The sequence below is a fragment of the Neophocaena asiaeorientalis genome, unplaced genomic scaffold, assembly GCF_003031525.2.
Source record: "Neophocaena asiaeorientalis asiaeorientalis breed wild unplaced genomic scaffold, Neophocaena_asiaeorientalis_V1.1 scaffold256, whole genome shotgun sequence".
Classification (NCBI taxonomy): domain Eukaryota; kingdom Metazoa; phylum Chordata; class Mammalia; order Artiodactyla; family Phocoenidae; genus Neophocaena; species Neophocaena asiaeorientalis.
Genome location: NW_020185324.1, coordinates 3,563,855 through 3,589,350, shown reverse-complemented (window position 1 = coordinate 3,589,350; position 25,496 = coordinate 3,563,855). Strand labels below are relative to the sequence as shown.

General features: G+C 40.6%; 1 protein-coding gene across 1 annotated transcript in view; it reads left to right on the top strand.

The window, feature by feature from the left end:
- Positions 1-25,496, top strand: part of LOC112392531 (histone-arginine methyltransferase CARM1-like) — a 249,916-nt gene that overhangs the window by 195,419 nt on the left and 29,001 nt on the right. The window contains exons 6-7 of the mRNA XM_024734291.1: positions 11,298-11,475; positions 16,450-16,540. Coding sequence (XP_024590059.1) covers positions 11,298-11,475; positions 16,450-16,540 — 269 coding nt within the window. The remainder of the gene's footprint in view (positions 1-11,297; positions 11,476-16,449; positions 16,541-25,496) is intronic.

Below are 25,496 nucleotides of genomic sequence, written 5' to 3'. Positions count from 1 at the left end.
TGTCGGTCATTTTTATATATTGAGCGTCTAACTTCAGACGCTCTTTGTTGTATACTTGTAAATGACGTTTGCCATTAAAAAATCTCAGTTCAGTCGAGCGTTTCTTTAGCATCCAGTTGGTACAGCGGAACAGGAGTAGCCTTGATAGAATTAATCACACTGAATTTCAGTTTTCATATCTGTAAAGTAGAAATAATATTAACACCTCACTCACAGTGTTACGGAATAGATATGAGAAAATAAATGGGACACGCATTGTGATAGGTAAGGGTCTAACGGTATTATTGATTCTACTAAAAGCAAAGCCACCAAATATAATCATATAAATATATAATTATATAATCTAACCATAACCATAGTTATGTAATCATACAACTAAATACTGTTGCCATATCTGCCCAGAGGAGGCAAATCAAAATTCAATTTTTGTATTCATATGCTGATATTTAACATCTCTCTAATGACCATAATTGCACCGGAGACTCACAGCCCTGAAGATTGCTTATGGATGGAAAAAAAATGCCTCACTGGAGAAATGACTCATATGTATAAGGGGAAACAGAAGAGGAGACTCTTCACCCATCCACACAAGTCCTCTACTACCGTGTGCTCCCTTGGAGCCCACAGGTAACTCAGCTGAAAGCAAAAGGGTAGAAATTGATCTGAGTTCTCAAACTACATGGTTCTGTTATGACTCACGGTTAAGAGGCCCCTTGGGCTGAACAAGACACCCAGCATCTATCAGTTCATCTCCACGTAACTAACACAAAACCCAAATTAACACTGACTTAAGCACACAGGAGCTTTTCTATCCCACGCAAAGGAAGTCTGGTTGAGGGAACCTAAGACAGTGTGACAGCCCCACAAAGTTTGTGGAGCCCCAGACTTCTTGCATCTTCCTGCTGCACTGACCTGGTACATGGCTTATCTCTTGCAAGTCACCTCAGCGTCCAAGATGGCTGCTGGAGCTTCAGCCAGCAAATCCATGTTCTAGCCAATAGGATGGATAAAGGGAAGACTCAAAAATGTCTTTTCCCTAGCTTTTCCTCCCTCCTTCAAGGAACCTCCCAGGAAGTCCCTCCCAACAAATTCATGCTCTCATCTCAGAGGCCAGAAGACCTTGGGCATTAGCCACACTTCACTGCAGGAGAGGCTGGGAAATATAGTATTTCAGCTGGTACATTGTGGCCCACAGTAATACAGGCATTTTATTAATAAGGTGAAAGGCAAGAATGGATTTGGATAGGCAACTAGCAATTGCCACACAAAGTATAAATGACTTGGGGCTTCCTGGGGAAAGGATAGAAAGGGAAGCTTATGGTCAAGGAGAATTGCTGCCTGGTGACTTGACCAATTGCCTGCTTCAGCACTCCCACTCCTACTAGACACGGATCGCTGACAGCCTGGTTCACCCGCCACAGGGCAAAAAAGAAGAGGGTTAATAGCTAGCATCTGTGGTGCACTTGCTATGTGCCAAGCCATGTATAATCACTTTTCATGCATCATCTCATTGTCTCAGAGCAACCCATAAAGTAGGTGCTGATATCATTCCTGTTCTACATACGTGGAAACCAAGGCTTGAGATTAATTAATTTAACCAAGATTACTAGGAGATAGAGAAGCAGAGATTTGAAGTCAGGTCAGTTATCTCCAAAGCAAGTACTCTTAGCTAATGTGCTATACATTACACCTACAAGAAAAGGCAAAGGGAAGAGGAAAAAAGTCGTGAAGAGGTGTGACAGAATAAGTCCCAGCACTAAAGTGAAAATGGTATATTAAGATGCTAAAATATAATTTTTTAATGTAAAGTCATGACTCCATACAAATATTAAATTAATGTGACAACTATTTTATTTAACTCATTAATAGGTTAAATGGGTACGATATTAAACCTGTTCAAAGGAGAAGTCAAAGAACCACATCTATAGGCAATGAGGAATGCTGGAAAGAATTTACAAATAGGTGCAAGACTGGTCTATCTGTAGGGCAATAATCATTTGCATTCTACCAGATATAATTCCTTTCCATTTCTAAGGGCAAGAATTACTTGCGTCATCATTAGCTTTGCTTACAGGGTTGAAAAATAGCTCTAAGACTCTGAAAGGCCAAGATACCCTGAAAGGATATGCACCACAGGACACGCAGTAACCTTTTTGTCCATTTTAAAATATCATAATTTAAAAACTTTCCTGAAACACCTAAATTGTCCTCTCTCTGTTGCCAAATATGCCAGCATTTAGAGAGACATAAAGAATATCCCCCAAATTCCTTTTACCTACTTACCCTCCGTTTATGTGCTACCAGAGGAGCAGCAAAGAGCAAGGGAAGGGCACAGAATCATCTTTTCAAACTAAGGTGGAAGCTGGATTTCCAAAGGTTGCCATATCACCTTTAGTGAGGTAATTAACAAATACTTATTAAATGCCTTCGATGTTCCAGACACCCCGCTGGACAAGCAAAGTAGACATGGCCCCTGCTGTCAGATACTTAAGAGTCTACAGGGGACAACTTAACCTTCCAAGGGAGGGCAAATTACCTGGCTAATAGGATGTACAAAGGTTCAAACCCCCCTCTCACCCACACACACACACACACACACGTATATACAACTCTGAGTTGCTTCTGCAGACATTACATAGTTCTTAGTGCTTGTTTTATAACTTAGTCAAAGCATCCTTTCCAAGTCTAGGCAGCTTGTCTGCCTCCTTGATGTTCTCATTCCCCAGTCGTTGAGCATTCTGGAATATCATCAGAGGGAAACAACTATGAGTATTCAAGTTGCCAGAATGTTTTTATTGTTGTTGGCAGCCAAACTATAGGATTGGCATCATTACCCTCATGAAAGCTTCACATTACTTGCTTCTGCCACCTTTGGCGATTCTGCAGCGATAAAGGGGTGTATAATCACTCCGTACAAAGAACTCTTCCCGTAAGTCACCCCTAAGAGAAACAAGAAAACGTCCCTCTCTTTGCCTCTCCTTCCCATCCTTCTGCATCTGTCACTCTCTGTCTTTCTCACTCTGTGTGTTGTCCTCTTTGCCCTGCCAGCTAGCTCTTGTTTGCAAAGGTTTTTTTGTACTCACACCTCTCACTGGTTCCTCCGGGGGCCCATTTACTCTTTCGTGGCTGCAGATTCCAGAAGGCCCTGGTTTCTGCACACTATGAATGACACACCAGTAGCCCAAGAGGGGTCATATGGGATGCTCAGTGTTGATTACAGGCAGGAGGCAGCTGCACGCTGACAAGAGGGACAGGAAAAGGGGGAGGGACAGTGACCAGGTACTTCCCCTTCAGAACCTTCTCAGAAAGCAGCCAACCCATAATGCTACCAGCTCTGATAACAGTTACAAACTAAACTTGTTCAAACACATTGATAGATATAATCACTTTCCCCCAAGTCTGCCATTGCCTTGTAGTGTGTCCTGGGCTTGGACACTGACCTCCCCAGGACTCAGTTTCCTGAGTTATAAAATGATGGGATCAGAGCAGCAAGTTAGTAAAGAACTTTAGCATACATATTCTGTTGAAGTAAACTAAAGCCAATGAATTTTTTAACAGTAAGGTTAATACGACTTTTTAAAATATTTAAGCAGATATTTGGAATGCCCACTAAGGAACAGGGTTGAAAGGAGAGAACGGTTTAGGTATTCTGTTGTTTGGGGGACTGCTCACTGACTATTTAAAATTAAAGTAATACTTGAACATGAGGAAGGGGAATCAAACTATATAGGAGAGTCTAAAATAAAAAGTAATCATCTTGCACTCACTCCACTCATGCCTGATCACATTTCCCAGTGTGAACTACTCTGAACTTCCGTTATTTAATTTCTTTAGCTGATTACCATGGTAACTTTATGTCTCTAATACTCATATTTCTGTTTCCTGAAGTATCTACTCTGCCTGCACTGCTGAGCCTCAGTGGAATAGCGGAAGAACTTTCCTCTGCTAGTGTAACTCCCAGCTTTGTTTGGTTATATTATTTCTAGATTGTCAAGATTGAAAATATGTACTTCACTAAGTCTTTAATGCTTTGTTTATAGGTTGCTTCAGAAAATTTACCCCCCACCAAAAAGCATACTAAATTTAACGATCATATAAATTCTTTCACTATGGAACCAAGTATTTTTTTAACCTCATGATAAAAATTCACTCCTTCCTATGAAAGAAATGAAGTCACTAACACTCTCATACCTCCTCCTTCCTCCTGCACCTTTTGTTAGTTATATATTATTTTTATTGGTATATTGTCAAGGTGTAATGTAATTCTCATTGAAATATAACCAAAGTTCATGTAACTGTTTAGTATTTGTTCTGTAATTAAATGGATTCATTTCAAACCATTAGTCTTTTGTGTGTGTGTGTGTGAATAGCAGAAACATTTATTCCACCCAGGAAAGTCACTGACGAAAAGTGAAGTTCCAACACATTTGTCTTCTCAGTTAATAAATAAAAGAACAGGCATTTTATCAAAGAAGACGTACACCTGGCAAATGAGCACAATAAAAATGTTCAACATTATGAATCATTAGGGAAATGCAATCAGACTATGGTGAGATACCGCTACACACTTTAAAACAGGCAACATTTTAACTACTGACCGTACTAATCAAGTACTGGTGAGGACTATAGGGGAACTGGAATGCTTCCACAGTGTTGACGGGAATGCGTAAGGGTACAGTCATTCAATTTAGAATATGAAACCATGTATTCAAATGAAGGATTCTATGCACATGTTCATAGCGAGCTTATTTGTGGTGGCCAAACTGCAAACAAACCAGAAAACCCCTTTTGTTATTTTTCAGGAAGAAAATGAACTATTCATACCTGCAACTTAAATGATTCTCAAAATAATTATGCATCATGAAAGAAAAGGACAAATACAAAAGTAAACATTAAGATGCCAATGATATTAACAGTCTAGAAAACACTAATTGAGTGGGGAAAAAAGTAAATCAATTGTAATTGCCTGGGAGTCCTGGGAGACATGTCAGAAGGTAGATATTGGTGTTGGATGTTTGTTATTATGATAATGGATCCGTGGCTTTACAAATATGAAAACTTACCAAACTGTACATTTTAGGTATGTTAATTTCATTGCATATCAACTATACAGCTCAGTTAAGTTTTAATGGAAATTGGCTTCACATAAAAATCTGAATCTCCTTTTCAGTAGAACTCTGCCAACCACATGTTAACTCCACCACCTCTCCTTGTCCATGGGAGGGATTCTGTTGCCTTAGCAATGAAGACTGGTGAGCCATGAAAGGTGTTTCCACTTAAGTTATCCAGGAACTCTGCCTGGGTCCTAAAAATCACATGCCTGGACTACACCTTCCACTCTCATACAGCTCCAAACTCACTGGTGGTTCTCACACCTCGGGGTGACCTCTGAACCCACCCAAAATTCTGACATCCAGGACTCAACATTAGTCCCACAGAGCCCTGCAGTCTACCCTAGGAGGCCTTGGAAAACAATGCAAATTAGATCACAGCTGGAGCGAACGCTATTGCTCTGCCATGATCAAACCATTAGTGTTTTCATATAGCTTCTTTATTACCAAATTCTTTATTTAATTCATATCTTAATTATACGAATTTATTTTTTACTTTTGGCAAAGCAGTTTTTGAGGAAGGGCTTATGTGTGCTATCCTGATTCCTTCATGTTGAAAATATGAATAGTACCTCCTCTGGATTTAATCATCTTTTGGTCACAATTTTCTTTTCTTCTGAATTTTGTAGATGTTGTCCCGTTGTCTTTTTAAAATGAATATGACTATAGAGCAGTCTAATGCCAGCTTGATTTTCTTTCACTCTTAAGGTGATTTTTTTTTTCTGCAGGGTGCCCAAGGAATTAATTCTTTTTTCTTTAAATCTAAAATCTTGAGCAGAATATAGTTCCATGTTGCTATTACCGTATGACATTTTCTTATGACCACTATGTGTTTTTGCTGTTAACAGATTCCATTTTTTTTACTTCAGGGGAATTTTATTTTAATATACCTTTGAGTGATTTTTCCATTCTTCAGAGACATTAATTACCTTTATGCTGCTTCGTTTTAATCTGTCTTTCGTATCTGTTAGCTTCTATCTGATTGCAGAAATCAGTTTGTCTTTTTAAATCTGCATTTATTATGATTATCTCAAACTTTTCTATTAAAAGTATAATTTTAAATTTCCTATTATAAAATACTTTTTGCATCCAAAAATAAAGGTGAATATAAATATAGAAAGCACACATATGCCCACAACCCAGTGTAACAACTAGAATGATATAACCATGTATTAAAATTCCTATACGCTTCTCCCAAATTTCATGCCCTCTCTTCACTCCCAAAAGTACCAACATCTTAGCATAAAAGAGTTTTAGTAGTATATCCTAATCAATGCAGTTTATTTTTGAATACATCTTACCTTTTAAATAAAAGGAATCATACTATGTATTCTTCAGCAACCTGTTTCTTTTCTTCCCAAAAATTCTGCTTGTGAAATTAATTTATGTTAACACAAATACCTGTAGTTCTTTTTTCTCACTGTTCAATCGTATTCATAGTACAGATGTAACACCATTATTTTTTATAAATTTATTTGTTTTATTTTTGACTGTGTTGGGTCTTTGTTGCTGCATGCAGGCTATCTTGAATTGTGGTGAGCGGGCTTCTCATTGCGATGTCTTCTCTTGTTGCAGAGCATGGGCTCTAGGCGCCCGGGCTTCAGTAGTTGTGGCACGCAGGCTCAGTAGTTGTGGCTCGCAGGCTGTAGAGCCCAGGCTCAGTAGTTGTGGCTCACGGGCTTAGTTGCTCCATGGCATGTGGGATCTTCCCGGACCAGGGCTCGAACCCGTGTCCGCTGTATTGACAGGCTGATTCTTAACCACTGTGCCACCAGGGAAGCCTCTAGATATAACACCACTTATTCATTCATTTCCCTGTGAATAGTTAATTCCAGTTTATTTTAAATTTTTATTTTATAATTACCAATATTATTATAAAGTTTTAGTACAGGTTATCTTATACACATGTTCAAACATTTCTCTAGAATGTATGTTTATAAAGGGAGTGATATTTCTAAGTTATAGAAATCTTCAGCTAATTGAATAATGCCAAATGTTTTTCTAAAATGGTTATATATGATTTAAGTGTAATATATTCTCTTCCTGGATGCTGGTTATGTATTACTCTAGAAAGGATAGTTGTGCTGAACTTCAGTTTTGGAAGAATGGGATCTGAAGTGACAGGGTAACATACAACTATCTGTTGTAAACCAAAGAGCAAGGAAGGCAGCAAGACTGACTCAAAGAGTAGAGTGTGTCTCGCATCTGGAATTAGCTGCTCTTGTGTCTTAGAGATGTTATCGGTTGAGTTTATGTCCTGTTCTCAAATATCTCTGTCGAGGAATCGTATTCAAACGTAGGATTATCAAAACACTATTTTTGTTGTTTCTTAAAGATTGATCTGTGGGAGATAAATAAGCATTCAAGAAAAACTGCAAAGTATTCAAGTAAGTTTGGATGTCTGATTTAGCCAAGCCAAACAGTTTTCTGCAGGATTTCTCAAATCCATTAATATGCTAATAGGCACTGTGAGTTTGTAAGAAGGATATATATTATAAAGAAGTTCCAGTATTATTTAATCATGAAACTCCTTATGTTCATGGACTCCTGGAACGTACTTTGCAGAAATTTTGCTTTTTTTCTGATCATGACATGTTAGAACTAGAAGGAACCTTAAAACAACTCAGTTTTAAACTCCAGTTTTGCAAGAGGGATAAAATTAAGAGAGTTTAAGTGACTTCCCCAAGGACACACAGCTCTTCGATGGTTAAGGCGGGATTAGGATCTGTATCTTCAGATTCTTGATCTAGTGTTCTTTGAATTCGGTTAAAAAATAAATGAAGTTGCAAGATGCAGTGGCCTGTATGTATGTGGTATGTCCTTCTTTACCAGTGAAAATAGTGAGACTCAGATTCTTTCCTGTGAACCTCAAATTGCCCTTCTGACAGCTTATAACATCCTCTCTCTGAAACTATATTAGATCTCTGATCTTCATGAGGGTTCAAGAGTCTAGGATTATTCTATGTAAAGTCTCCATGTAGAGTAGATATCACACACACTTGATCATCCTATCTTATTGGTCCCTCCAGCAAGATTTAGCCAGAAAAATGTCCCTGAACCACATCATGGTTCAGGTGGATGAGGTGGTCTTATACATTGAGGTTGTGTGGACACCCTCACACCCCATAAGCAGAATTTAGGAAGGGCTTGAAATTTAGAAATGGAATCACCTTTCCATTAGGCAGTGGAACAGTGTGAGCCAGAGACCCTTAAAAGTTCCAGACCCTTTAACTTTGAAAAAAGTTGTGAGAAGTATGTCCCCAGATTGAATTGCATTGTTATTTGTCGATACACTGTTGTAATAATGAAACATTTGATGTAATCTGAATGTCCGGTAACTTGGGGTTGGTTAAATGAATCAAGGTATGCTATGAAATACTATACAGCCAATAAAAATTATTGTTCTAGAGCAATTCATAGAAAGATGTCTAAAACAGAGCTTCCCGAAAAGTGTGCCAGGTAGTAGGTTTTGATGCCCTTTGCCCTCATGGGAGATGGTCAGGGTCTTGTGTGGCCTGAACTCCCAGCTCAGATGTCTCAAACTGCAGGCAGTCTTTCCTATTCACACTAGTGTGTCATAAAAATGACTGTTTTTTTTATGTATGCCGTGATGCAAAAAATATTCAGAAAACTGGTCTAAAATATATTACATGAAACAAAAGGTTATGAAATATTACTACAAAAAGTACATTTTTAAAAATAAATTTATTTTTGTCTACGTTGGGTCTTCATTGCTGTGAGCAGGCTTTCTCTAGTTGTGGCGAGCGGGGGCTACTCTTCATTTCAGTGCACGGGCTTCTCATTGCAGTGGCTTTTCTTGTTGTGCAGCATGGGCTCTAGGTGTGCGGGCTTCAGTAGTTGTGGCACGTAGACTCAGTAGCTGTAGTGCACGGGCTTAGTTGCTCTGCGGCATGTGGGATCTTCCCGGACCAGGGCTCAAACCCATTTCCCCTGCATCGGCAGGTGGATTCCTAACCACTGTGCCACTGTGGAAGCCCCAGAAGTACATATTTTTATAAACAGAGATACACTCAAAAGTCTGCTAGGAAATACACCCTGCCTACACCCGGATGATGGGAATACAGTTACTTTTATTTTCATTCTTTTGCTCATCTACATCTCTCCTTTTCAGTGAACACTTTTCTTTAATAACAATAATATGACAATACTAATTTAACACATGACCCTTAATATGCTTTATCTTGTTTTAGCCTCAAGCAGGCCTGTGAAGTAGACACTGCCATTATTATTTTCATTATATAAATGCTATTTTTAGATTTCAGATTTGAAGCTATTAAGAACTGGACAAGTTGATGCAGAAAGGAAAAGGTGGAAATGAGACATATCTGAAAAGCAGAAATAAGAAAAGATAGTAACTAATTGTCCATGGGAAGCAACTATGTATGTATGCCACCAGGATATTGAGGATTATGGCATTAGTAACCAAAACGGAATCAAGGAAATACAAGATTATATAGAGATTTTAAAGAAATTTAGAGAAATGGTTAGTTTTCAAGAAGAAGCTGAGGTTGGCTCTTTACTTGTTGAGGTTGAAGAGATAACAAAGCAGGTTGGTAGAAATGTCCGGGTAATGGCCAGCGCTCAGGTGAGAGGAGAAACCTAAAGCTGTAGTGTGGACAGCCATCCACAGTGGAGCCATGCTTACAGCTATGCAGGTGAAGGGCTCTCCTGAGAAGAGAATGTACAGAGACAAGCGGGGTACCAAAAGTTTTACCCTTTAGGCCTCGTGTCCACAGACCCCTGAACTTGACATCCATGTGTAGAATGTTGATAGAATGGAATTCCACAAGTCCTTGTGCGTGGGTAAATGTTGACAGTGGATGACATGTACAAATAGTTTCCTCATTGTTTTTCCTCAGATCAGAGATTACTTGATTTCTTTTAAGGAAAGTATAAGTGGAAAAGACATTTAACAAACTTGCAGTGTAATGTTGGTGAGAAGCACCCTAGAGGATGGAATTCAAGGTGAAACATAGCCTAGCTTTGGGAAGAAGTGATCAGAAATTGAGAAAATGCAACTGAATCATGACAAATGCTTGGTATACTGCATTTAGGGTGAGGAAAGGGTCAAGTTCCAAAAATTCAAGATCGAGGGCCTCTGACTATATATAAATACAGTGAGCAAAGATCTGAGAGTCTCAGGAAACCACAACTTGAAAAGGGATGTGCTGTATATATTTGTGCTGGTGCATATAAGATGTTTATTAGGAAATATTTTTTCAGGCAGCAGAAAGACATACGTGTAATAATATGGACACCTGGTCATATTTGGCATTAAGAAATATATTAGAAATATAATAATTATATTTCTCTTCAAGGTCCCTCTTTTAAGAGAGTTCAAAGTTATTAAATAGAATACAGAGGACATCAAAGAAAAAAGAATAGATAACTGTAAAATGTACTTCTAAAAAAAGGCTAATGAACATGGTATTATTTTTTTTTATTATTATTATTTTGGCGGTATGCAGGCCTCTCACTGTTGTGGCCTCTCCCGTTGCGGAGCACAGGCTCCAGATGCGCAGGCTCAGCGGCCATGGCTCACGGGCCCAGCTGCTCCACGGCATGTGGGATCTTCCCGGACCGGGGCACGGACCCGTGTCCCCTGCATCGGCAGGCGGACTCTCAACCATTGCGCCACCAGGGAAGCCCTGAACGTGGTATTATTTATTTTTGGAATCAAAAGATCAAGGGATGATTTCATAAGGATCAGGATAGTTAAGTTATGCAAGATTGTTATACAGAGCTTTGGGGCATCTTTATTGCCAGTAGAAAAGTAGGAAATAAGCTGAAACTATTAATAACACCCCCCGAAGTACATGTGCATATATACACACACATACGTGGACCACACATACTCACACACATGCACATATAAGTGTATGTTTGTATAAAGAGCCCGGAAGGGTCTACATCAAGCTATTAATTGTTATTATTTGTGTGTGGTATTGATTATAGGTGTTTTTATTTGTTCCATATCTGTGTCTTCTAATTTATCCATAGTAAACATGAAATGTTTGTGCAGTAAGAAAAATGTTTTTATGGTATTTATAGAAGCAAATAGGTCACTTCCCTCTCATCCCTATCACCCTGCCAACCCCTAACCTATAAAACTTAATTTTTATAATATTCTGTATAACAGTAGTACTGGTACTCTATGTTTTACAGATGCTAGTGAAAAGTAACCACCTTTCAGACAAGATCATTGTTTTGCCAGGGAAAATTGAAGAAATCTCACTTCCTGAGGCTGTAGATGTGATCATTTCAGAACCGATGGGATACATGCTGTTCAATGAAAGGATGTTGGAAAGTTACCTTCATTCCAAAAAATGGCTGAAAGCAAATGGTGAGTTGGCCAATTCCTGGTTTAGAAAGTAGGCTAACTTCTCTGTAAAATATGCCGTCTTACTTCCCCCATATTCAGTTCTTTATAGAAAGGAGGAGACAGCATTTCTATTAAACCAGTTCTTTGATTTTCTCATCCTATTCTCCCATAGTAAATGGGCTAGTCTCCAAAAGACATTGATGGCAGTGGCTGCGTGGTATTCAGTATGGTAAAGGAGACCCGTTCCGAGTTATGTATTTTTGTCCTAGTTCAATCACTGTTTTCCTTAGCTAACTTGGCCTAACACTTGACCTTTTGACCTTGGCTTCCCCATCTGTATTATTAGAAGTAATCTCTAAAGCCCTTTCAAGTGTTGACCTTCTGTAATGTGAGAAACTCTCTAGTGTCCATTTCTTCTTTCTAACATATTCTCTTCCTACTGTATGTCTCTTTCCCTATGGTCACTACATATAATCGAGATAATAATATAAAGTCCAGTATTCTCTTTGTGCTTAACGAGTGTCTGTGTGTGCTAAGCAATTTCCATAAATTATTTTATGAAAACCTTACGAAGTGTGAATAATTAAAGTTTTCAGTTTATTTGGAGGGTTAGTGCAGAGGTTCTCGGTGATTTTATACTCCTTTCCCAGGGGACATATGGTGATGTCTGAAGACATTTTTGAGTTGTCACAGCTGGCAGAGGTGGTGCTACGCACACCTAGGGGGAAGGGCCAGGGACTTGCTAAACATCTTTCAATGTGCAGGACAGCCCTCACACACATCAAAGGGTTATCCAGCCCAAAATGTCAGTAGGGCCGAGATTGAGACCTGGCTTAGTGGGAGACAGTATTACGATCCGCACTGACGAAGAGAAAACTGAAGCACGATGAGGGAAAGCATCGTGGCAAGGACACACCTCTACTAAGTGACAGAGCAGGGCTTTGACCCCAGATCTGTCTGACCCTGAAACCCACACTCACAACTGCTTGCACACACACTAACTTTCCACTGTTCACCAGAGAGAGTGGACATGTTCCAACAGCACATTTTTTTCAATTAAGGGTTAGAAGGTAACTGGCCAGTTTTAACAGTTGCATCTCTGATGAGAATTGCAGCTCCTTACCTGTTTTACTTACTTTAAAGTACTATTGTTGTGGCTCCCTAGTCATACCCAGTGAAGACGAGACAGAGGATAAACTACAACTCCTACTCACCAGGTTACCCGGTCTATATGCATAAGTAAAGCTTTAAGTTTGTAATTTCCTGCATGTTTCAAAATTTAGGGATTTAGAAATAGGCATTTTTTTAAAAAAAACTCATGCAGAAATAAATAAACTTGGGCAAAGTATACCTAACGTCAAGAACTCCATTAGCATTCCCATTATAAATCAGCCCAGGATGATCTTGGAGGCCTTGTGTTCATGTGATAAAATTGAATTATGGGAGATGAGAGCAAAGTAGCTTGGATTTCCTCCTCAAGGCCTCCCAGAAAGAATATTTGTATTTTTTTTCTGGATTTTTCTCAAAGGGTTAGGTGCTTTTGGATGATGAGACTTTAAACAAAGTTAATTAACATGCATCTGTTGAGCTGCCCTCTAAGCCGAATATTTAGACTTAATATCTGGGCATCCTTTTCCCCCAGATATTTGAAATGGTTATGAAATTTCATATTCGGCTATGTATCTTTAACTAGACAAGTAGAAATGAATACTGATTTTATCAGCTCTCTACCCTGTGCACTCCTGAGGGAAGGATGATTGATTTTTTTCCTAATTATTTTTATTTTCCATCAAAATAAGACATAGCTTACCACATCACATGACAATAAAAAGGCTTACAATGAAAATGAGTCACCCTCTGCCACACCTCTTCCTATCCAGAGACTGCTCCCCAAAGGCTTTTCCTTTCAACTCTATTCTCTGTTGCTTCTCTTAGTTACCTACATATTTCTATGTAAAATTATCATATTGCTCTTCTTGTCACTCTCTGGTTGAGAAGTTAGCTTTCCTGCATAGCAGCTCCTTCCCTTCTTGAGGCATCCCCCCATCCTCTAAATGTATTTATACAGGTCCTCAGTCCCTTATCCAAACCCTCGAGACCAGATATGTTTCAGAATTCAAAATCTGGAGGACTTTGGAAAGGTCACAGAGTCATATACCATGTGTTACTTAACACCTCCAGTGGGATCTGAGGCAGCCCTCCATAATGAAGCACATAGTATTTCTGCAACAAAACATGAACATGGATACCAAGTAGGATAAATAAAGACTATAAACTCATGTCAGTTCAGGTCGGGTTTGCCATCAAATGATGTTGCAGACTTACAAAAATCTGTTGCTTTGCATAGCTTTTTGGGTTTCAGAATTTTTTTTTAATATAAGGAAATATAGACCTAGATTATTACTTGTTTAAATCAATAATCGGTGTTTACATTATTATGACGATGTAAATACTGTTCAGTGCTGAGTCAGGTGGTATGGTAGGTGCATATGATTATATTTTTTTTTCATGAAATCTTTTGTTTTTCCTGGAGTAAATTGCCTTGTTTTTTCATTAGTTTAGTTTTCCGTATACTCATGACTAATTTTTTCCATGCTTTAACGGGTCTGACAGATTGCCTATAAATATTTATTTTGTGGAATTCTCCTGTAATGCTCTGTCCTCCTCGACCACCCATGAACTGGTAGCTCTCTAGTCCTATTGTGTGGCTACCCCACTTTGACTTTCCACCATATTCTTTTGTCTTCCCCTTTCTTGGTTTATACCATTCATTTCAGCAAAGAATATTTTCTAATAGCTTCTGGAGAAAGGGTGGTTGAGAAGTTTCTGTTTATTGAGTCCTCATGTTATCGTTTTGTTAGGTAGAGAATTTTAACTTGAAAACAATTTTTACTCAGTATTTTTAAGGCATCTTTTTTTGGCGTCTGGTACCCAATGTTGCTATTGAGAAGTCGAATGCCATTCTGACTCCTGAAGTTTTAAAATGACATAGTTTTTCCCTCTGGATGCTTTTAGTATTTTTTTTTTCATTTCTAGTTGTCTTAGTGTGAAACTTAAAATTCTTGTGCTGGACATTTAGTGGGTATGTTAAATCAGAAGACTCATTTTCTTCTACTCTTGGAATTTTTCTTATATTTTACCTTTGATGATTTCCTCGCCTCCATTTTATCTGATATCTTGGCAATTCCTCTTAGGCTTGGGCTCAGAACATCCTCCTCTGAAACTTCCCAGGTTTACACAAATAATGATACATATGACTTTTCCAGAGTTGTTTAATATCCTTGTATCTTGAAATTGAAAAACCACCAAGCAGTCATTATTGTTTTAACAGTAGTGCTTGAGATTTACATGGAGAAATATGAATGATGTTACAGTCGTGGTTTTTCTCTGACCACCTCTGAATATACCGTAATTAAAATGATCTGTTCTATTTTAACGGACATCAAGGGGAGCATAGTTAAAGTATGAGACTATTGACTATTGGAAGAGATTTCACCCTTGGGTTTTTTCCTTCCGCTTATTAGCTCTGTGCTTATGGCTGAATCATTTAAATTTCCCTGTTCCTTAGTTTTCTCATTTATAAAATGGATATAATAATAGAACCTACTTTATATTATTATGAGGATTAAATGAATTGATACATGGGAAGCCCATAAAAAGGTTCAAGGCAGAGTTAACATAAACAAGAACTTTTAGGTATTATTATTAGAATGATGATGATGATGATGAAGATCTGTAGTTTTTTAGATAATGAGAATAATAACGCTGATCGCCACATCTGCCTGCCCAGAAGGGCCCAACTCCAGGTCTGCCAGCCTAGGTGTTTGTTTGCCTGCTAAGTTATCTGCCTTTTCCCCCAGTGACTGCAAATGTCAGGAACAAAACGCAAGTGCTGCGGGCTTCCCAGCGTGGAGGATGGTGAGCCTGCAGATAAGCATAGATTCTAACAGCACTTAAAAAGATAAATAGTCAATATGATTATACATCAACAAAGTCTAAGAATGAAAATAATAATGTGATAGGATGATGGAATGTTGATTGTTTTCAAAGCTAAGTTGTTTTTACAATAAATAAAAGAAAAAAAAAATAAATAAAAGAAGTGCCCAGAATTCCAAGCACCGGACATACAGAAAGGAAAAAAAAACTAGTAGCTGAGGTGGGAAGCAGCTGCATAGCACAGGGAGATCAGCTCGGTGCTTTGTGACCACCTAGAGGGGTGGGTTAGGGAGAGTGGGAGGGAGGCGCAAGAGGGAGGGGATATGGGGATATATGTATATGTACAGCTGATTCACTTTGTTATACAGCAGAAACTAACACACCATTGTAAAGCATTTATGCTCCAGGGACTTCCCTTGTGGCACAGTGGCTGGGAATCTGCCTGCCAATGCAGGGGACACAGGTTCAAGCCCTGGTCCGGGAAGATTCCACATGCTGCGGAGCAGCTGGGCCCATGCGCCTTAACTGCTGAGCTTGCGCTCTAGAGTCCGTGAGCCACAACTACTCAGCCCATGTGCCACAGCTACTGAAGCCCACGAGCCTAGAGCCCGTGCTCTGCAACAAGAGAAGCCACCGCACCGCAACAAAGAGTAGCCCCTGCTGGCCGCAACTAGAGAAAGCCCGCGCGCAGCAACAGAGACCCAATGCAGCCAAAAATAAAATAAATTTTTAAAAAATATCATACTCCACTAAAGATGTTAAAAAAAAAAAAAAAAACCAACCAGTAGCTGAGAAAGCCAATATGCCAGGTTAAATGCCTCACCCTAGGACTCTAAACTTTTATTATAATGTAGCTTTGTGACTTGCTTTGACATTCTTTTTTATATTCCCTGTAATCTTCTGCCTGATTTTCTTATCATTGCTTTGAGGCAAGTTTACGTTTTAGCCTGCTGTGTAATAACTGAGATGGAATGAAAGAATGGAACAGGTCAAGTGGCAGGTCTTCAAGTAAGAAGGCAGTAGGAGTCAACTTTGAGTCTGTTGTCTTCTGCTCGATAGGAATGATGTTCCCAACGTGCGGCGACATCCACCTGGCCCCCTTTTCCGATGAACAGCTGTACTTGGACCATCACTCCAGAGCCAACTTTTGGTAACGTTCTCTCCTCTCTTCCCCTCCTTTCAGAGTAAACCAGAGTTCTTAAACTGTTGACACTGTGGGTCACATACTGGGGTCAGGGGCTGTCCTGTGCACTGTAGGCTGTTTAGCACCTTTCCTGGCATGTACTTCCTGGATGCCAGTAGCACCTTCCCCCTAGTTGTGGCAACCAAAAATGTCTCCAGACACTACCAAACATCCCCTTGGAAGGCAAAATCACCCCCTGTTGAGGACTGCTGAAATAGACAAATAAGGGAGCCAGTTAGGCAAAATCAAACATCCAAAACACTGCCCTAAGGCTAAAATAATAGCATCCTCCCCCTGCTTGCCGTGCCTCCCTTTCCACTTCCTCCATCCATTCTTTTGGCCCAAGGCTATGGCTTCTGCTAGAACATGCCTTTGTCAGAGAGCAGATCAATCAATATACCTTCATGTAAATGAATTGATCCGAAAATTCTTGAGCTTTCCTCCTAATTAGCTGTTGACCTTTGGGCAGTTCACTTCATCGTCTGAGACTTGGTTTCTTCCACTGGTAAAATGAGAACTAACACAAAACTCCTGCCACTTTGAAACCACCATTCCTTCTGCCTTCTTTTCCTGAGACTGGTTTTTATAAGGAGAAGGAGGGGAGGAGAATGACAATATTGGACCTGTGGGAAGGAGAAACAGAACAGATACCATCCAAGTGGGAATGTGAGGCGCCTAGGAGGGAGCACAGCGTGCACCAGCAGGTGGGCGAGGATGTGAGCTAAAATGTAAACTTTTCAGTTCTGGCTGAGGATGCAGAACCGTCCAACGGCAATATCCAAAGTTGATTTCCAGGGCTTTCTCTTTGTAATGCCGTCCGTTGGTGAAGGGGCAGGAAATAGGAAGTGCTTTGGTTTCCCGCATTACAAAGTTCTATGAGTGAGGTCGAAGGGTTATGATTTCTCTTTCTCCCCAGTTTTTTCTGGCAAAATAGGCTTTCCCACCCCAGTTTCATAACCTTTAACGGCTTCGATTCAATCTGTAATTTTGAAACTACAAGCCACAGAATTTCCAGTGGGGGTGAATGGCCTCTTCGTGTGTATGTGTATGGTGACAGAGGGGGCGATGATGTCATGTAAGGTCATGCTGACCCTAAATGTTTCTATCTTAAATGGAGAGGTTGGAGAGAGAGGAATTTCAGGTGACAGAGTATGCCAGACTTACAGGGGAGGTTGGTTGTCCAGGCAGTTTTTCTGTGATCTCCCAGCAGTACCATCTGCTGCACGGTGGTTTTGGCAGAATGCCTTGAGAGAAATCAAGGAGGCAGCGGGGGTGGGGGTGGGGGCGGATTTGGAGACTGTTGAGTATAGACACCCCTTTTGAGGAATTTCACTGCAAAGGGAGTTAGAGAGATGGGTGGTGGCTGACCAGGGAAGTGAGGTATAAAAAAGGTAGTTTTTTTAATGGAATAAATAGAACATGTTTGCATGTTTGATGGGGAGCCCAGCCAGTCCACTGTGATTATTAATACTCTCTAGGTCTAGTAAGAACTCTCTTGATGAGCTCACCCTTTCCCACAGTTCAAATACCATCTCTATGCTAATGATTTCCGAGTGTATCTCTCCAGACTTGTCCTGTGAACGCCATACTTTTCCATAGCCAACTGCCTCCTGGACGTCTGCCCTTGGAGAGATGCACCATGTCCACAGCTCGACTCCCGATCTCCCCCACTGCCACCCCACACCTGCTCTACACACAGTCTTTCCACCTCAACGGCTGACAACTTTATCCTCCTAATCATTCAGGCTCCAAATCTTGAAGGCCTTCTTTCTTTGTTCCCCATCCCTAAACCATTAAGAGATTATGTTGGTCTTACTTCCAAAGTACGTTTGACCCCTGAACAACACAGATTTGAACTGTGTGGACTTTTTTCAACAAATATATACTAAAGCTCTACGTGTGAATCTGTGCATGTGGAACCATGGATACAGAGGGCTGACTGTAAAGTTAATGAGCATTTTTGACTCTGTGGAGGGTGGGTGCACCAACAAACCCCCCCTTTTGTTCAAGGATCAACTGTATATCCAGAATCTGACCAGTTCTCCCTGTATTTACTGTTTCCACTTGATCACAACACTGTCATCTCTCATCTCAGTTATTACGGTAGCTTCTTAACCTGTCTATTCCAACATCCCCAAAGCCCTCCAGTAGGTTCTACCCAGTCTGGCTCCTCATTTTCTACTGCTGTGTTCACTCCACTCCAGCCTCCCAGACTTCCTTGCCCATCCTCAGGCGTACCTGACACACTCCCACCTTAGGGCCTTGCATTTGCTCATCCTTCTCTGGAATACCTTTCCCTCCAGATTCACATGGCTAATTCCTTCGACTCCGTAAAGTCTTTGTTAAATGGCTTCTCAATAGGACCTACCCTGACCACCATATTTAAAGTGGCAGCCATACCACTCCTAATCCCACTTTTTCTGCTCTGTATTTTTCCTCCAACACTTATCACCTCCTAAAAGACTTACTTATTATTGTTTATTGTCCGTATCCCTCCTCATAGAATGTAAGCACTGCAAGAGCTGGAATATTGTCACTGTTCACTACCTATCCTGCCACATGGCAGGCCCTCAATAAATATTTCTGATAAAAACTCCTGTGACCTCAAACATGTATGGAAATAATTACTATCAAGATTTTAGTTGAGACCTTTCTCATTTTTCTTTTTCTTTATAAAATTAGACTCATACCATAAGTACCATTTTATAGCACTTTTAAAAAACGTTATTAATACCTTGTTGACATGTTCTCAGGTCTTTTAGATATTATTTTGCTGCAGAGTATTTCTTTTGTGGCTCTCTTGTAATTTATCGACTCAAGATCCAATGTTGGGTATTAAATTATTAATTATAATTTAACCCTATACATTCTATTAAGAAACAATACTAAGGTATTGTTCCTATATTCCACAAGAATGTAGAATTTTATAGACTTCTATAAATTCTATAGGAAACAATGCTAAAGTGAACATCCTGTTATAGAAATCTTGTACATTCTGATTATTACCTTACAATAAATTGCTAGAAGCAGAATCACTGGACCAAAAGGTGTGAAGAAGGAACTTTACAAAAATTATTCTGGGGCTTCCCTGGTGGCGCAGTGGTTGAGAGTCCGCCTGCCGATGCAGGGGACATGGGTTCGTGCCCCGGTCTGGGAAGATCCCACATGCCGCGGAGCGGCTGGGCCCGTGAGCCATGGCCGCTGAGCCTGCGCGTCCTTAGCCTGTGCTCCACAACGGGAGAGGCCACAACAGTGAGAGGCCTGCGTACTGCAAAAAAAAAAAAATTATTCTTATATGTTGCCAAATTGCCCTGTAGAAAAGCTTTACCAATTAACACTTCCACCAGTGGTATATGAGAATGTCTGCTGAGTCTTGCCCATACAGGATATGTTCTGTTAAATGCCAGTTTGATTTGCAAAAAAAATGGTGGCCGATTTATTTTTAATCTGTATTTCTTTGATAGCTGGTGCATTTGAATGGTTTTATTTTTAGTCAACAGATACACACACAAAATTTTTTAATATATAGTTATCAAAATTCATAGGCTTTACTCTGTTTCTACTTTCTGTCCCTTTATAAGGGGGTTTCTGCATTCGACTACTAGCATGAAGGCCTTCTGTTGTATTGATCCAAGGAACAGGTGGTGAAAGCTTGCACGATTTCTGATTTCTGTTAGAAGAGGCAAAGAAGTAGATGCTGGCTGAAAGGAGGCAGGGGGATGCAAAAAGTGAGTCTGGGTGTATTCTGAGGGAGTGGGCTGAGAGACTGAGGAATAACTAACAGGCTAAATAAATAAGATCCCCAGATACAACCCATCATCAGTCCTCACCTGACTCAACTATCAACAACGCCGCTTGATGCCTTTGGCTCTTCACTTCTGAGCCTAAACCTGATTTTCTTCCTTCCTTATTGGCCCTAATTCTCCTTTGCTGATTCTTCCTCATGACTCAAATCTTTGATGTTGGATTGACTCCTGGTTAGTTCTTAGATGTCTTCCTATTTCTGTCTGTGCTCACTTTCTTACTGATCTCATTTAAATACCGTCTTTACGTTGACAACTCCCATAGTTAGAACTCCAGGCCAGACTTCTCCCCAGAGCCATAGACTTTGGATGTCCAAGTGGCTGGTGACAGCTCACCTTGGATGTCTGTTGGGCATCTTAAATTTAATACATCCAAAGGCAAGCTGCTTTTCACCACCACCTCCTGCCCACCCCTGCAAAACAAACATAAAACAAGCAAAACAAAAAACCTTGCTTTACTACAGTCTTGAAATAGCCTCCTAACTCATTTCCTCTTTTTAAACAACAACCAACATGATCTTGATAACACATGATTAGGTCATGTTATTCTTCCACCCAGAACCCTCCACTGGCTTCCGATCATCTGCATAAGAACGTCCAGAGTTCTCCCGACAGATGGTAAGACTCTGCCTGGTCAAGTTCCACCCTGCTGTCCCTCGGACATCATCTCCTGCTACTTGCTCTCTTGTCCTCTCCACTCTGGCCTCATTGGTTGGGCTCCCTGCTTCCCCTCGAACATACTAGGCTTGCTGGCACCTCACTGCCCTTGCCTCTGCCTGAAACGCAGGTGTCACTGTGGCTCGCTCTCACCTCCTTCAGGTCTTAGCTCACCTGTCATCATCTCAGGGAGACCATCTGTCAATTAAAACTTGTAATCTCTTCCCTCCTGGAAGCCCTTATCCCACTTCTCACTTCCTTTTTCTCTATAGCACTTATTATCATCTGCCATATATATGCTTTTACTTATCTGTTTTATTTCTTGGCCATCTCCCCCCATGAGACTACAAGTTCTGTAAGAGTGGCTGTTCGATTTACTGCTGTGTCCCCATCGTCTGACCTAGATGATCATAATTGCTCAATACATTTTTGTTAACTAGAAGACAAATGCATTATTCATAAGATTTCTTTATATATTAAGGGTATTAAGACTTTGTTGTAGTTTCTTCAGAATTTTCTCTTCGCCTTGTAATATTCTTTGTGGTGGTTTTTACCACAGAAGGAGTTAAAAACTTTTATGTATGTAAACCTACCAATATTTTATTTTACAGTTTCTTTCTTTTCCTTTATTTGAAAAAAAGCTTCCCCACCCTGAGTCTGGTATTAGCTTCCTTCTACTTCTTTCATATTTTACTTTTTTTTACACTTGACAGTCTTTCAAATATACATTTAACTCTAAAATTCATTTAAGTATGCAGTAAGCATATAACTTTAGCCTTTTTAAATAACCAGTCCTGGGGTTCACTCTTGGTAGACAAGCTTACTACATTCTGATGTTAGTAGCAGTCACCTACAGAATGAATACTTTCCTTTTCTTACTTGATTAAGATTCCTCGTCCCTTATTAATTAAGATTCTGGAAAGTATCTCCTGAGAGTAAGGCTCAGTCATGAAGAATCGTCATTCTCCGCTCTAAAGCTTCTTTAGGTGATGGGTGCTACTGACAGTACTGAAAATATATAAGTGGTTCAGGGGGTTAAAACCAAGGCTTTTAAATACAATTTTTAATGGATTCTCATATCAAGAAAAATATATACATAGGATCAATTAAGAGGAGTAACCAAATATTCTCAAGAAGTTTGAGATGATACTAGTTTACCTCATTACAGTTATCACAGTTATAGAACATACAAGCGTAGGCAAGTAGGCAGCAGTTAAAAACTAGATAAATCAGAGTCTAGAACCAGATTCCACTGTGTTTAATTCTTGGTTCTGTCAATTACTAACTGTAAAACCTTAGCCAAGTTAATCTAATTTCTTTTAGACTCAAGTTTCTTATTTATAAACTAAAGGTAACAGTGTTACCTACCTGGGGATGGGGAGTTTAAGGGATGGGACCTTTCCTTGTACAACTGTCATAGCCCTTTCTTCAGAGGCCAGTGTGAGGGTTCTAACAGATGCTGAATATGTCTATCCCAGTTGCACATTCGGGGACTGGGAAAATAACTACATGGTGGGTATGAACTCATTGGACACCCTGTGCTATAGACTTGGTCAGACCTTCCTTTGCTACCTCCATAAACCCTTACTAACCAGAGATATCCTAAGATTTCTCATATCAATATCACTTTTTATCTCACATTCCTCAAAAAAATCTTTCTCCTACATAGTTGCTTTGCCACAGAGAAGAATTGGGGAATGTTTACCATATGTTCCTGCAGTGGCATTGCAGAGTCCTCCCTCAAGGGACTGGGTTTCCACTTCAGTCATGGGCCAGTGCTCACTGGATCCATACACCGGATCTCTAAGTTAGATCTGGAAATTGGGTGAGGGACCTAATCTTCCCATTGTGACAGCTGACATCCTGCTCGTAAGCTAGCAAGATTTTTGTTGTTGTTGTTATAGAAATTGAGTGCTGTCTGTTCACTGTGCATGTATTTCACCTCTCTGGTAACACTAGGACCTTTTAGCAACCGCTTACAGGCCCCTCTGGATCAAGGTACCCTGACTGTCACACTGTCACTAGTCCTGCTGTCCAACACAGTCATTATGTCATTCTAGCCTACGATGGTTAATTACTGCTTTCTTGCTTCTGACATTCTGAAATTCCATCCGGATTAGGCTCGTTCGGAGCAGAATTTAACGGCAGCGTCACCCGTCACTGTCTTTGATGTACTGAGGGCAGCATGCCTCAGATCTTTCGCTAGTTTGTTCCCCATTACCTGTATGAATGGAGAGTTTCCTGGACTTTGCCTGAGAATAGTCAGGTGGAACAATCTTACATCTTACACAGTAAATCCGTCTAGCATTTCCACCTCTCTGAGCCTTGGACCCCTTCCTCAATACTATACTGCAGAAATTCTGGAATCTCCATCTCATTAACTGCAGGCCATCATGATGACCGTGCTTCAAAGGGACATACATCCCAGCAGACTACTAGGAGTGGTATCTGCTAGAACATTGAATCCTGGGAGTGCCGTTGTTGATGAATTGCAGCCTATGCTGACATATTCTACCCCCACTAGTCCAACACCCTTAAAGTCCACTCCAATACCCATTTCCCTGGTTCTTAGCAGAAAATATTAACCAGCTTCTCTGATGTTTTAGTCACGTAAGTTATCTCCTCCTGGAGTAGGAATTGTACTTACTGCTTGGGCTGTGCTGGAGTTACCATCCTGACAGCAATGAGGGACCATTAGCCTGGAGGCAGTGCGCAACAGTGAGGCAGATCTTGAGGGGAATAAGATTCTCTTGCAAGGCCCAGGCTTCAAGAGGAGTTGTTGTGCAGTCTTCAGGCAAAGGGAAACTGTTCTCCTCTGACAGGACAGATGAGAATTAGGCTTCTGCTGGTCTGAAGGATTCAGAGGAGTTGGGAAGGTCTTTTCAGGATTCTCTGCCTTGTCCACTCTACTATCTTAATTCCAGGTCTCAGGGCCCTAGTCTCTTCCTGTCAGGGCCCCGACTGTGATATGTAAGATCTGTCAAGGTTGCACACCCAATATCCTTTGCAACTCTTCCACTGTTGCTGCTTTACTACCTTGTTTGGGGTGGGGAGACGGGGCAGTTCCAGTTTCAAGGATGTGGCTTTTAACTCTCAAATTCTATACCTGATTTTCTGCACAGAAGGCCTTGGAGCACCAAGGAGAGAGGAATTCCCTGAAATTCTGCCAAGGAAGCCCTCTGGATTTCACAGTGTGTCTTAAGTTGGGAGTTGACTGCTCTGAGATAATAGTCTTCTTTTTGCAAAGCTTCCAATGCTATTAACAGAGCCTTGTCTCTGTTAATAGGGGTCCAAAGGCTCAGAACCTCAATCCATATAATTATCATCACCCCAAAACTTCAAGCACGCAGTTACCACATAGCCCAGTGCCTCACCTTCCACCTTTACTGCATCCTAATTAGCCACTAGTGAGACTGTGAGTAATTGTGATGAAACTACATGCTAAGAGTTTTCCCTCCGCACTTATCAGTAATTCTACATTCAAGGGCCACACCCATATTGATTGTCTTAGCTTGGGTTCCCCAGGAATCAGGGTCTTAGGCAAAGCTCGTAAGCTACTTTACTAACGAATGCCATCCCAGTAAAACAAGAATGAGGAGAAAACAGAGGGAGGCAGGAAAGGAAGGAGAGATGATGCAAAAGTGCATAACTGAGCTGACCACCACATGGTAGCAAATACCAAGAGATTGCTTGATCCCTCAGGACCATCTTTAGAGGTCAAATGAACGATATCTCAGGACAGTTTACACAGATGATGGGAGAGAAGTGTATTTATCCATTGGCTCTTAACTCCTCATTGGGCAACTGTTTACCCGTAACATTAAGTAGTCTGCACTTCGGGGTTGTACATGCATGGACACCAAATGGGGGTCAGGGCACCTCACGCCCCACAGTCTGCAGGGATGCTCAGGGCAGAAGGGGAGAGCGCACGGTGCAGGTCTGAGGTGAGGCGCTGCTGGGCTGTGCTCACGTGGAGTCAGATGAGTCCATACCTTGACACAGCGGGGGCAGAATACCTGGCTGAGGACTCCAGAAGCAGATAAGACAGAGGATCTGAGGTGACCCTTAAAAGGTGGTATACCACTTAAGGAACCAAAAGACATTTCCCAGTTTCCTTTTCAGAGTATTGTGAGTGGGCTGTACGCACCCATCATGCTTGACAACGGCAGAGCGAGTTGAGCGATAGCAGGGATGCCAGTGGTGGATGGTCTATAGTCAGCTGTTCTTTACAGAAATCAGAAGTCTGTGCTTACAAAGGACAAGGGAAGATGAATGTAAGCAGAATTCTGCCACGGGCAGTGAGAGCTCCCTTCTTGCACCTTTCCACTCTGACTCTACTAAATGCCTCCTTGACCATGGTGTTGCTGAGAAACATTATTCTGAAGGGAATCCATTCCGCTGAATGCACAAGCTGCTACATTCTACTGCAAAGGCACTGGATGGTTTGTTCTTAGGCTAATTCT